This window comes from Phyllostomus hastatus, unplaced genomic scaffold (assembly GCF_019186645.2).
Source record: "Phyllostomus hastatus isolate PE091 unplaced genomic scaffold, TTU_PhHast_1.1 phas_contig_17, whole genome shotgun sequence".
NCBI classification, from domain to species: domain Eukaryota; kingdom Metazoa; phylum Chordata; class Mammalia; order Chiroptera; family Phyllostomidae; genus Phyllostomus; species Phyllostomus hastatus.
Genome location: NW_025333664.1, coordinates 40,468,963 through 40,482,781, shown reverse-complemented (window position 1 = coordinate 40,482,781; position 13,819 = coordinate 40,468,963). Strand labels below are relative to the sequence as shown.

At 37.5% G+C, this 13,819-nt stretch overlaps 1 protein-coding gene across 1 annotated transcript in view; it reads right to left on the bottom strand.

The window, feature by feature from the left end:
• Positions 1-13,819, bottom strand: part of CFAP61 (cilia and flagella associated protein 61) — a 418,587-nt gene that overhangs the window by 194,352 nt on the left and 210,416 nt on the right. Inside the window, exons 14-15 of the mRNA XM_045833360.1 lie at positions 6,866-6,992; positions 4,916-4,993 (exon numbers count right to left, since the gene is read on the bottom strand). Coding sequence (XP_045689316.1) covers positions 4,916-4,993; positions 6,866-6,992 — 205 coding nt within the window. The remainder of the gene's footprint in view (positions 1-4,915; positions 4,994-6,865; positions 6,993-13,819) is intronic.

The window sequence follows — 13,819 nt, the reverse complement described above, 5'->3', positions numbered from 1 at the left end:
TGGCTTGTCTCTGGAGGATAGCTACAGAGCTTTGGAATTTGCTCCTTACAGAGAGCCGTGCATCTCTGCTAGGGACCAGGCAGCAGGACAGCAGCTCTTCGCCTCCAGTGGGCAAGGGGAGCATGAGCTAGTCAGCACGACTGACCAAGTATATGCAAGTTTCAGGAGCAGGACAAACACCAGTGTTCTCTGGATTCATTACTATTCTCAATTCACATATTAATGTGGAAATGAGCCATCCCACAAGTCACACACTTTGGCTGGCACACATGGCTGGGTTGGCTTACAATAAAAGTGTGAGGCTGGGCCTGATCCATAGGCATTCCTTAAACTTTTTATCTCTGTGAGGTATGGTCATGCATTGCTTAACTGGGATACATTCTGAGAAATGTGTCATTAGGTGGTATTATCATTGTGCGAACATCATAAAGCACAGTTACACAAACACAGATGGTATAGCCTACTATACACATAGACTATATGCTATAGCCTACTGCTCCCAGGCTCCAAACCTATACAGCCTGTTACTATACAAAACATAATGAGACTAATCAAGCATAAGAGAAAGTGATGCTCTCAAGACACTCAGTAAACCTGAGATGTACAGAGCTGCTGCCAGTGTAACATGGCATACTGCTGTAGAGCGAACTTTATTTTTTATAAGAAAGAGTACATTCTAAAATAATGATAAAAAATATAGTAAACACATAAGCCAGTAACAGTCATTTATTATCATTATCAAGTATTATGTGCTGTACATAATTGTGCTATACTTTTATATGACTGGCAGATTTGTCATATAAATCTGGACCAGCACCTCCACAAACACGTGAATGTGTAATGCATTGGGCTATAAAGTAAAACATCAGCTATAATGGTGATAGGACTTTTTCAGCTCCATTATAACCTTATGGAACTACAGTCCTCTATGTGGTTAGTTATGTACCAAATGTTGTTATGTGGTGCATGACTGTATAATAATTTAAATGACTGGTGAGTGTTTACTTGTAAAAAGAAATACTGGATACTATGCCCCTGCTTCTTTGGGTCTGGTTCTGATCACTAGCCTCTATTCCCTACACTGCAGGGGAGGGAAGCAGGGACTCATCCATGTGAACTGTGCACTGGCTCATTCTGTCCTGTTTCACTTCTCAGCAGTGGATACTGTTGCTGGTGGGGGCAAACACCAGAGTGAGCATGACTCTGTCACGACAGGGGCAGTAAAAACACTTGATGTGCAGGAAAAATCTGACCATATGCAAACTGAAAAGCACCTACTTATACTTCTTTTGATTTTTGACAGTAAAATTGTCTTAACACACTTTCAAGAAGAAGAATTAAAAAATGCAAAGAACTTGGTTTACGCTGTGATTGGCAAGGCTGGCACTAGAAAATTCAGGAAAACTGGGAAGCCTGTGCCTAAGCCTCTCAATATTCCTTGTTTTTCCAGCATCTGCCACAAAGCTTAGCAGAAACAGAGTTTAGGGTAACAAAGCCAGTGGTGGTACCAAAAGGCAGTTCTGGCACTGTCTGATCTTTCTGTCTGCATTGACCCTATAACTGCCTGTATACCTTAAGACTTTTATTTAATTACCAAGAAGCATTCCTCATTATAAAATAAAATGAATAATAAGTACAGGGCTGAAAAATCAGTGAAAAACAAAAAGTGAAAACAAAGAGCCAACAGAGATTATTAGCTCAAAACAGCAGATGGGCCATGTACATCTAATTTTCTTCTCATCCCAAATCCCTTAAAATTAAACAAAAATTAATTTTAAAATAATGTGGGAGAGTGATGAGGGGACAAATGAGTAAGGCAGTTTTACCTCAGGAGAAAACATACCAATAGGTATGTGGTCTCTACCAATAGTTTAATCTTCCTACCTTGACCCCTGCCTGTGGCCTGCCAGTACTACCTTCGAGCACCGCAAGGGGAAGCCAGATGACTGATGCCTCTTGATTAGACAGAGAGGGATGGGCAGTCCTCCCAGTGATTGGAGAGATGAATGGAGAAGCAGATATGCTCCACTGTCAAGGGTATCATGACAGACAGCCATACTGGTAATCTAATATGTCACTCAAGACATGGACAGGCTTTTGAGGAAAACTGACAAATTCAAAAGACCACGACAGCAAAACATACAACTCCAGAGTAAACAGAGGATATTCAGGGAACAGAAGAGAACTAAAAAAATTATACTCAGTGTCCTCAGAGATACCAAAGAAGATCGAGTATGTAACATAACAAAATGCTACAAAAAAGTAACAAGAAGGAAACAACAAAGAGACTTGGAAGTTAAATATACAAACCCTGAAATTAAAATTCCAATAGGAGCCCTGGATGATTCAATAGACATAATTAAAGACTGAATTAGGGATCCAGAAGACAAAATTAAAGAAATCTACAAAAAAGCACAAGAGATTAACAAATATGAGAAGGTTAAAAGATAGTAAAGGATCAATTTAAAAGGTCTAATATCCATCTAAAAAGGAATTCAAGGAGAGGAGAATAGAGAAAACAAAAGGGAAGATACAATAAAATCACAGAAGAAAGATCTTCCCAAATTCAAAAGAGGCATATGATACTTCTTGGTAAAATTTCAGAATCTCAGGTATTAAAAAAACATAGAAGGAAACATACCAAAGAGAGAGAGAGAACACAAGGAAGCATACATTTATTTATATCAGTTTATATTTTATCAGTGACCCTGAACACTGGACAAGGAGAGTAAAAACATGAACATTCTGATGAGAAATAAGTTGAATAAGAATTGTATACACAACTGAATAAGTATTCAAGTATGAGAACAAAATGAAAACTTCTTATTTATGTATGGACTCTGAGACACTACTACCTACCATCCTCTCTAAAAGAATTACTCAAAGACATTGAATCAAAGAGAAATGAATCTAAGAACAAGGAAAATTTGAATACATTAAAGGAGCAAAGCCATATGAACATCTCAACAAATGCCAAAAACCCATCTAATAAAATTCAATACTCATTCATGATAAAAAAAAACTTTTAGTAAACTAGAAATAGGAGAGAACTGCCTTAACTTGATAAATAATACCTCCCAGTACCTACAGAAAATATTTTACTAAATGGGGCAAAGCAGAATCATTACTATTAAAAATAAAAAAAAAACCCACAAAGTACCCATTATAAACACTACTATTCAGTGTTGTTCTAAACACAAATAAAATCGGGGAAAAAAGGTATAAATATGTTTAAAAGAATGTGTGGCAGAGTCTATGTTTCAAAATGGCCATGACCATATCTCTCATCCCACATGATCTTCTACAGAAAGAAGTTGTCACACCAGGAGCTGAAGTCCATTTCCCCATCCCTGGAATCTGAGCATGCCCTGTGACAGCTTTGACCAGTATAATATGGTAGAAGTTATGTTGGGCTAGAAAAGGGTCAATTGAAAAACTCCTGGAGCTAATGAGAGACTTTAAAAAGCTGATTGGACACAAGAATACAAAAATTAGTAGTTTTCCCACATACCAAAATAAACACTTTGAAAGTACAATGAAAAAGGTATCTATTCACAATACCCAGGAAAATATAAAACATGCAGAGATATGTATACATGTATAAAACATGTAGAGATTTATGTACTGGAGAAGGTCTCAGCAGGAAACACATGCTATGTTCAAATTAGCATAATTTAAGTTTAACAAAAGGACTATTTACAAGGAGGGGGCAGGATGTAGAGAAACCATAGATAGAGTAGAAGCAACTACATGTTATTACCACTCTGGGTTGGTGGGGGGCAGGGCAGTAGCATAAGAGGTGCTGGTTTCTGGAATCCAATAAAAGAGTCATGGAAAAGAGGCTGCCTGGAAAAGATCAGGGAATTCAGTGGAGAGACCAGCCCCAGGCAACCCAATCTTACTCTCCTCCTTTTGTCTCATCAGCGTTCCCCATTGGTCAAACGTAACTGGAAGACAAAGGGCAAAGGCACCCCTGATGCTGCCCATCAGGTTAGATTTCCTGGGATGGAACAAGATGGAGAAAGAAGGAGACTGAACCTCCAGGGGCAAAGTATTTGATACATACAACCTGTATGAACAAAGCCACAAAACTTTTCTGAAGGATTCAAGAATTCAACCACCACCACAACAAAAACAGGAAGCTGTATTCCTAGAAGGGAAGTCTCAATATTTCAATTGTCAATTCTTCCTAAATTGTTCTATAAAACCTAAATAGATACAAATAAATTCATAACAAGTATTATAAGGCTTGTCTGGAAGAGAAAAATGACAAAATAAAATCATAAAAATTTAGGAAAAAAGACAAATGAGAGAAGACTCCCCTACTAGATAGCAAAGTACATGATAATGCAATAGATACCAGCAAATAAATCCATGGGACAGAATAGAGTAAAAATAGACACAGGCACATAGAAACTTAATAATGTAAAGGTAGCATTTTAAATCAGTAGGAAAAAAATGGATGACTCTGTAATAAATACTTTGGGATAATTGTGCACTGGGAAAAAATAAAATCAGATGTCCACCTGACAAAACACACACAACACACACACAAGATGCAAGGAAAAATTTAATTAAGTGCAAGGAAAAATATTGGAAGAGATAAATGACTAACTATCAGTAGTAGTAATCCTTTGGGGGAAAATGGGATTTTTTTTTTGTGGTGGAAGGTTATTTAAATTTATAGAATGTGAATGTTTCATGTATTCTTTATGATACTTTAAACATTTTTGAACTAAAATAATGAATATTTAAAAGGCTGCTAAGTGGGATGCAGCATATCATGATTTATATACTTCAGAAAAAGAAGGCATTCACATTAAAGTGAAAATGAAACTTCAAAAGAGGTATTGTATGTTAATTCATGAAATAAAAAGGCACAATAAAGGAAATTAATATCCATTTCACAATTTACCATTTCATTTCTGATCACTGCAATGCCAACAATTTGTTCTGCCACATCAGCTACAAAGGCCTGCAGTGGTGTTCCATCCTGAAAAGATGAATATATTTTTTAAGATCCTTGAAAATATTGCCATTAGTGTTTCTGTGAGCAGTCAACAATAGGTTTGAACCATGATCCCATAATGGTCAGACCATCTACCACTTACCTGTGGGCCAGGTAGTAAATTAAATGCCCTCCCAGTGTTCACTTAATCTTCACTCCAACCCTGTAAGTATTATCATTATATCTCTATCTCATGTATGAGAAAATAGGCTTGAAAGATTGAGTCACTTGTCAAGATCTATAGCTACTAAGGAATGAACCTATGATTCAAATTGCATTCCCTTGACTCAGAATCTTTTGTTAGCTCTACATCAGTGGTTCTCAGATATTGTGATCTCAGGACCCCTATGCCCTGAGGACTCCAGAGAACTTTGGTTTATGTGTATCTATCACTTTTTCCTGTATTAGTAATTAAAACTGAAAAAATTTTGAATTTTTAAATTTTTGTTTAACTTATTAATTGAAATGATTTTTTTAATTTGACAAAGATATTTAGAGAAGAGTAGCATATTTTTGCAAATCTCTAACATTTGGCTTAATAGAAGACAGCTGGATTCTCATAAGTGCTTCTATATTCAATCTGTTGCAATATGTTATTTTGGTTGAAATATATGAAAAAACTATCTTCACAAACATACATAATTGGAAAAGGGAGAAGTATTTAAATAACCTTTTCAGATAATTATGGACATTCTTCTTTGATGCTCCACCAAAACTTAACAAGTGGTAGTGTTTTAAAGATTAAAATTTTTAAATGTTGAAACTGAAACCATATCAATGAACTTTGTATACACTACTACATTAAAATTCATTGGTCTGTTTTGCACTTTGAATGAATCTTCTTCCTATGCAAGATTTTGTAACATCATATATTGTTTATCTATAAAATTCTGGTTCACCAAGCTTATGTAAATTTTCCAAATGTTGACTATTTCATTACAAAATATCAAAATATCGCACTTGGTAATATCACCACCAGACTTACCAGAAAAAGTCTGGTAACTACTGGGAAACTGTGAAGATCACAGCAGCAGATACTGATTTTCCAAAATTCTAATTTTTTGAAAGGTTGGATTTTTTTCATAGGGGACAAGTGTTGTCAGTTGTTATCTTGCAGTGACAGGCTCACCTTTTTTAAAGAAAATGCCTGACAACTGCCTGAGATTGAATAACCATATTTTGTATGCCAGCTATTCTTTCAAGTAAAAATGGTATTCTGTGAAAATGCTGGCTGGGTCAACAAACAACTCAAACAATTGCAGAAATGTTTTTTCCTGAAAAAAAAAACCCAACATGCTTCAGTCTGCATCAGAAGAGCTTTATGTGCCCTTTTCATTTTGCCACACAGAATACTAAAAGTACATGCACTCAAGGATTAAAACTCCATGATTTTACTGCTTCAAGTGAAACTGGTGCTCCATTTTCTTTTAAATTAAAATGTCTATTGAGAAATATGTAGACTCACAAGCAATTATAAGAAAAAATACGGAGAAATTCTTTTACACTTTGCCCAGTATCCCCTAATAGCAAAATTTTGTAAAACACTACTATAATATGACAAGCAGGGAACACACATTGGTGTGTGTATGTATTAAGTTCTATACAATTATATCCCTTGTGTAGATTCATGTATGCACCACCACAGTCCTTGGGGCCACCAGTGAGGAGAATAGCCTCAATTCCTTAAACCTCAGTTTCCTTCTTTTTCTTTTCTTGCTCCCATCTTACAATACCACACTGCTTCCCACCACACGATTCCCACTAAGGTCCAAGGAAACTTCAGGTTGAACCTACATGAATCATAATGGTCCCATAACATGAGGTAAAGAAAGACAATCTGATCATAGCAGGACTTACAGGATCTCTGCGAGCCTCATTGTATTGCTTTAGATCCTCCAATATGCTTTTATTGAGCATGAGAGTGCTGACGAGATTTTCAACACCAGAAGTATCTGATAAATTGGCTAATCTTATATTAATGGTCCTAGGTAAAGAGAAATTTATTTTTATATTAAAGTACCAAATATGTATTTCCCCCCAAATGGAGGCAGAATTGCAACAGATCATATTTATGTAAGATAATGGCAATAAAATATCTTTACATAACAATGGGGTTTGATTAATTATAAAAGTAACTCTTTCATTGTAGGAAACCTGGAAAAGAATAAGGTAAAAATCATCGATAATATCATTAACTAAATTGTTCTTCAAATTTTTAAAGTTTGTTAAGAAGTTAAGAAATTACATTAAACCTGAGCTGGCTTTATAGACCTTAATTCTTAATAATTTTATCTTTGATTTTGTATTTTTACGTGAAGCCAAGTAAGACATGGAATGGGCCCAGTCACTTGGAGCTTTGGCTCACATATGGTACCCACCTCCCACCATCATTCCATGATGCGTTTTCTCCCATCTGTTCCCTGCTCCTGGCACACTGGGTCCTATAGGGCCTCCCCACCCTGAGTCGTGACTGCTGCCACCTTCTGCTAAGGTAACAACTGGGTTGCCTGCATGGGGGAGGCTCACATTCAACCACCATGCTCTTCCCTCGGTAGAGTCCTGGACACAGGAATGGGAAGGATAAAGGGTTAGGATGTCCATGGAATCTCTACTCACAGCATGGTGATGACGATCCCCACCTGGGACAAGCAGTGCCACAGAATGTTCAGCTGACAACTAAGCATGGACATCTTGCCCACCCACCCCCACCCAGGTACTTTGTGAACACCAGTGAAGAATTTGCCAGCCACAGGGGATGTGTGTTGGAGTGGTGGTCCCATGGAAAGGGGAGATGACCTACCCATCTTAGGCTAGAGCCCCACATTTTTGTTTTGTAATGGGCCCACCATATTATTTAGCTGGTCTTGCACTGAACGTTATCAATCATTCAGTTATTATTACTAGTTTGGACAGTGCTATTCTTACTAATATTAATGAAGTGAAATGTTCTAACCTACTTTTAGCTGTAGTGAATATTTGTGCTTAAATTTTAGTGTATACTCCCACACTATGGATAAAGTAGCATATTTGCAAAGAACAATCTACATCTATAGTTAACTTATTAAAGATAAAAATTAATATTACCTTAGTGTTTATGAGCAATTTTTAAGTGAAGAAGAACAACTCAGTTCTGATATGGCCACCTTACACCAAAATCTACTTCAGATGGATTAAAGATGTAAATATGAAAAACAAGACCACAAAAGTACTAGGAAAATACCTGAGGGAACTGAAAACATATGTCCATATAAAACCTTGTTCATGACTGTACACAGAAGCATTATTTATAATAATAATCCAAAAGGCAGAAAGAACCCAAATGTCCATCAACTTCTAAATCAAAAAACAAAATGTGGTCTACTGAGATAATGGAATAGTATTCAGCAATAAAAAGAAATGAAGTACTGACACATGCCACAACATGGATGAACCTTGAAGAAATTTATGCTAAGTGAAAGAAACCATATACAAAGGCCACACATTATATAATTCCATTTATATGAATGTTTAGAATAGGCAAATTTATAGATAAAAAATAAATTAGCTGCTGCCAAGGCTGGGGGAACAGTGGGAGAAAAGAATAAAAATGGATGCCAGTCTGCAAAAGACCTGCAAATTGATTGGTTAGTTTGAAAAGATTCCCAGTCCTTTTTAAGCCCGAGATATAATCCAAGCTTAACAAAGGCAAGCTCTCTCTCTCTTACTCTGTCTCACCTGCTAATACATGCTTGCCCATGTGCTTGTGTATTCTTTCTCTGTGGCAGCCATGCTGGCCCAGCAGCCATATGGACTCCAAGAATGAGCTTGGATATAATAACAGCACAGCCAGGAATATATTAGCTAGATGTGGACAGAGGCAGAACTGGACTAAGCTTTGATATGGACTGAACCAATGGCACAGAACTTCTGGACCTTGGCCTTTCCTCTGGGTTTGATGAAGACAAGGCTGGACTTCCTTCACAGTAGAACTGAGTTGAATCTGGGAAAATTTTTTGTGTTTGCTCCAGCTTTGATAAATCTTAACACCATAACTCATCCTCCCATTTGTGGTCCCTGAAATGCTTTCCTTGTGACACTGCAAGGACCCTATTTCCACTGGCAACAGCAGTACCACCCTGTTGTACTGTGTCTCAATGATTCCACCTTTGCCCTGACAATTTATCCTCAACAAAGCAGATAGAGTGATGCTTACCAAACATTAAGTGAGACCACATGAGTCTTCAATGCAAATCCCAGTAACTCAGGTGTTCTTCACCTCTTTTATGCCAAGGACTCCTCTTTTTAATGCATAAAATAAAATATGTAGGATTATGAGTTTTATTAAATAACATAATTCTGTAGTGGTCTATTATGTTGTGTGGATGAGCATAAACCACAAGTAATATTTGTAGATACATGCAAATCCTGTAATGTGATAGGAAAACTGAAAGTGTCATTTCAATTAAAGAGAAGGCTACAGGTGCTACTAATCCTCTTGTGGTTTGTTGCCTACTTGAACAATGGAAGGAAATACTACATTTCAATTAAAGCTTCATGAAAATAAAGATAGCCCATGGTTAATAACCCCAGTTATGATTCCCATCTCACTCTGAGTAAAAGTCCTTTTGGGGGCTGAAAGCCCTTCCATGACCGAAGCCTTCTTCCCCACACCTTTTCTCTCTGGGATCTCTCTTGCTGACTTATCACCAAGTAGTTGGCTTCTTGCTCTCTGTTTTTCCTTAAACATTCCAAGCACTCTCTCTCATCAAGAGTTCTTCCTGGGAATTCTGCCTCCTCTATCACAAATATGCAAGCTTTGTTCCCTTATTAACAGCAAGTGTTTACTCAAACTTCACCTTCCCAATGAGGTCTTCCCTAGCTCTAGTCACCCTATTAAAAATTTGGAAACCCTGATACTTCCATTACTTGCTCTGTTTTCTCCACAGTACTTCCTACCTTCTATTTATTTTGTTCACTGTTTGTTTCCTTTCACTAGAAGAAGATGTTATGGAGATAAGAACTTTGATCTCTTCATTCACTGCTGCTGCACCCCCATGGCTAGAATAATGCCTGGCATGTAGTAAGTGCTCAGTAAATACTTGCTAAATGAGTAAATTATGCAGCTTGAATATAGATGGCCAGAGACTATTTCAGTAAGACTGTTGTGGGAACCAGGAGAGTGCATAAACATATGACATGTTTACATGTCTCTACTGCACTATCCTTTGCTTTCTGGGACATGGCCATCTTTTCCCCCTCGTAAGGCTTAAAGCTCAGACCACATCATAATCCATTCTGAAAGGCCAGCCCTTTTCTTAGCCCACAGTAGTGCTCAATAACTGTTTAAGGGGATATGGGTGCTGTATAGTGTCAGGTGTCACAAAAATGCAAACACTGTTTCACCAGTTTTTCCAAGGAAATCTACTGCCAGTTAGGGAATACAACCATTTTGCGTTATACTGTGAAACTCATCTCGGCTATATATATTTATCAAAGAAGAATACTTCACAATTTGCATTTGTTCCTAGACTTTCAGGGGAAGGAATGGGAAGTAACAATATGTTTGTGCCCTACTCTAAAGCTATATTGTTCCATATGGGAGCCACACCTGGCTACTGAGCACCTGAAAGCTGAGGGCATCTCTGAATTAAGATGTGCTGTATGTAAAAAAAAAAAAAAAACAAAAAAAACCCACCCATTAAATTATAAAGACTTTGTACAAAAAAATGTAAAACATCTCACTAATACTTTTTTATACTGATTACATGTTGAAACAATAATATTTTGGATATAAAGGCATTAAGTAATAAATATTACAATTAACCACCTACTTTTTAATTCTTTAATTAATGTGGCTTTTAGAACACTTAAAATTACATATGTGGCTAACTCTGTATTTCACAGAACAAGGCTGCTGTTGCCTAGTATTTGCCTCTGAGAGGTGTTTTTCAATCGTTTGTTGCTCAGTTCAAAAAGGAGAATATAGCCCTAGCTGCTGTAGCTCAGTTGGTTGGAGGGTCATCCTGTAACTGAAAGGTTGTGGATTCAATTTCTGGTCAGGGCACATACCCAGATTGTGAATTCAATTCCCAGTCAGGGCACATACTAAAGCTGCGGGTTCAATCCCTGGTCTGGGCACACAAGTTCCCTGGTCCTGGTGCATACGATTCTATCCAGGTACATACGATCCCCCTCCAGGTGCACATGAGAGGCAACCAATTGATGCTGCTCTCACATATCAATGTTTCTCTCTCTAAAGAAGCAATGAGAGGATGGAGGCATAATGACTTAGCAGCCGACTGTGGGCTTTGAAGGTCTCTACATTGGAGCAGGAACTCTGAAAACTGACTTTTGTCTTGGTTTTGCGGAGGGTATGAGCTTTGAGACAGGAATCTTCCATTCTCTCAGATCACACGGCACCTGAATAACATTATTTCCTTGTACACAGCATCTGCCTCACAGTTTGGCTTTTGGGGCAACACACGGCCAAACCTCTGCTTTTTTGTTTGGTAACACTATCTCACTCATCCTGCAACCACTGAGGAAGCACCAGTGAGCAGGGGTCAACATGGAAGAGACAAATCAAACAGGGCCTGCTTTCTACTTAACCAGCATTGCCCTTGAATTCTTACTTCACTCTGTGTATTAATAAATTCTCCAGTTACATATGCCAATTCAATGGGTTTCTACCCCTTGTCAGCAAAGGAATCCTAGACAATATTCAAGCTTGGTATAGAAAAATTCCAAAATTTAGGCAATTCAAGAAAGAAAATTAAAAAATCATGAATGATGCTGCCCTTGCCAGTTGGTGGAGCAGTTTTGTACACAAAAAGGTTAAGGGTTTGATTCCTAGTCAGGGCACATACCTAGGCTGCAGGTTTGATCCCCGGTCAGGGTGCACCTGGGATGCAATTGATTTATATTTCTCTCTCACATTGATGCTTCTCTCTCATACTCTCTCTCCCCATTCCTCCCTCTCTAAAGTCATTCAGAAATATTTACTTGGGTAATGATTAAAAAAATTCATGGATGATGCTCACACTAGCACCCAGAGGCAACCTCTGACCATCTCCAGTGTTACAGGGCAAGTTCCCTGGACAGCAGCCTCACGTAGATATCTGCATACAGAGGTTTATGAGGGTGAGCACTTGGGACCCTCCACACCTATGGGGATGACAGAAGCAGTAGAGGGCAGAGGAAGACATTGGACTATAAGCAGTGTTGTCATAACAAATGCCTAGCTGATCCCACAGGGTGTTCCAGCCCTGAGAAGCCCCTTCAGAGTTGTCCCTCCTTGAGGCAAAGAACTGTAGGCCCTTTATCTTGCTTCTGTTCCCACTTCCCACACACAGACTACTCATAGGATGCAGGCTACCCTTGGAAAGGGCCTTTTCATCATCCCAGGGCAATCTCTTTTGTGGGGGAAGTAGCTTCAAGCTGTTGGTACTCATACATCCTGCAGTTGGAAAATGAATTCTTCAGTCGTGAACCAAATGGGCCAGTTTGGTGCACTACAGTATCCATTACATCTGCACATCTCCTTTTAGTATATTTAATAATTCATGTTTTCCCTCTCTTTGAAAATTTTGGTTTTATTTAAGTGCTGTTTTATATATTAGCATGTTTTTAGGCTAACATTACATTCTGAGCATTTCCATCATTAAATATACTTTTATCCATTCATTTTTTGTATATTTTATTGATTATACTATTGCAGTTGTCCCCATTTTTTTCTTCCCTTTATCCCCCTCCACCCTGCACCACCCCACCCACCCTCCAGCATTTTGGCCACTCCTCAGTTCATGCCCATGGATCATATGTATATGTTCTTTGGCTTCTCCATTTCCTATACTATTCTTAACCTCTTGCTATCCATTTTGTATCTACCAATTATGCTTCTTATTCCCCATACTTTTCCCCTCATTCTCCCCCTTCCTGCACTGAGCTAATAACCCTCCATGTGATCTCCATTTCTGTGATTCTGTTCCTACTAGTTGTTTGCTTAGTTTGTTTTGTTCTTTCATGTGTGTCATATTTCTTTGTCTCGGCGCACCAGGCTGGATGAATATTTCTTTAACTCCTTTGTTGTTGGAGTTTCCTGTAGTTTGATTTTCTGGCAGTTCTGGTTGTCTTTTGTTTTAAGATTTGTTGTTATTCTTCTTTTGGTTGTGCAAGGAAGTGAAGCATTTCTACCTATACCTCCATTTTGGCCAGAATTCCCTCATTATTAAATATTTTTAAATGAATCATAAACATAGTTATAGATTCCTTTACATAGGAACCATAAAGTATTTAAACATTCTCTTACTATTGGATATTTGGAGTATTTCCAATATTCTTTAATCCTCATACATCAATTTTTGTTTGCATCTCTGCCAACAAGTTTCTTAGGAAATATTTCTGGGCATGGAATTCAAGGGTAAAAGGATATGAATTACTCTAGCACTCTAGCCAAATTGTCCTTTGAAATTTCATGTTAATGTACATTCTGATTGCCACTACATTTGTTTCATTTAGAACTGAAAATTTCTATATTTATTTCTTATTAATGGACCAAAAATAATGTCTCATTTTAGCTTTGTTTCTTTTCCCTAATTTGAGATGTTTAAAGATTTTAAAACAACTATTGATTTTTTTCTTCATGTATAAACAGTCTGACCTTTTTTTATTGTTGTAAGTTTTTCCATTTGAGTATTAAATCATCATCTTATTGATTTATTAAAGCTCTTTATATGTTAAACATACCAAAACTGTGTCTTCCACATTTGTTAAAAAATAACCTTCCATTAGTCAGTTGCATTTTTATTCAATTAGGGTAGTTCCAAAAACATT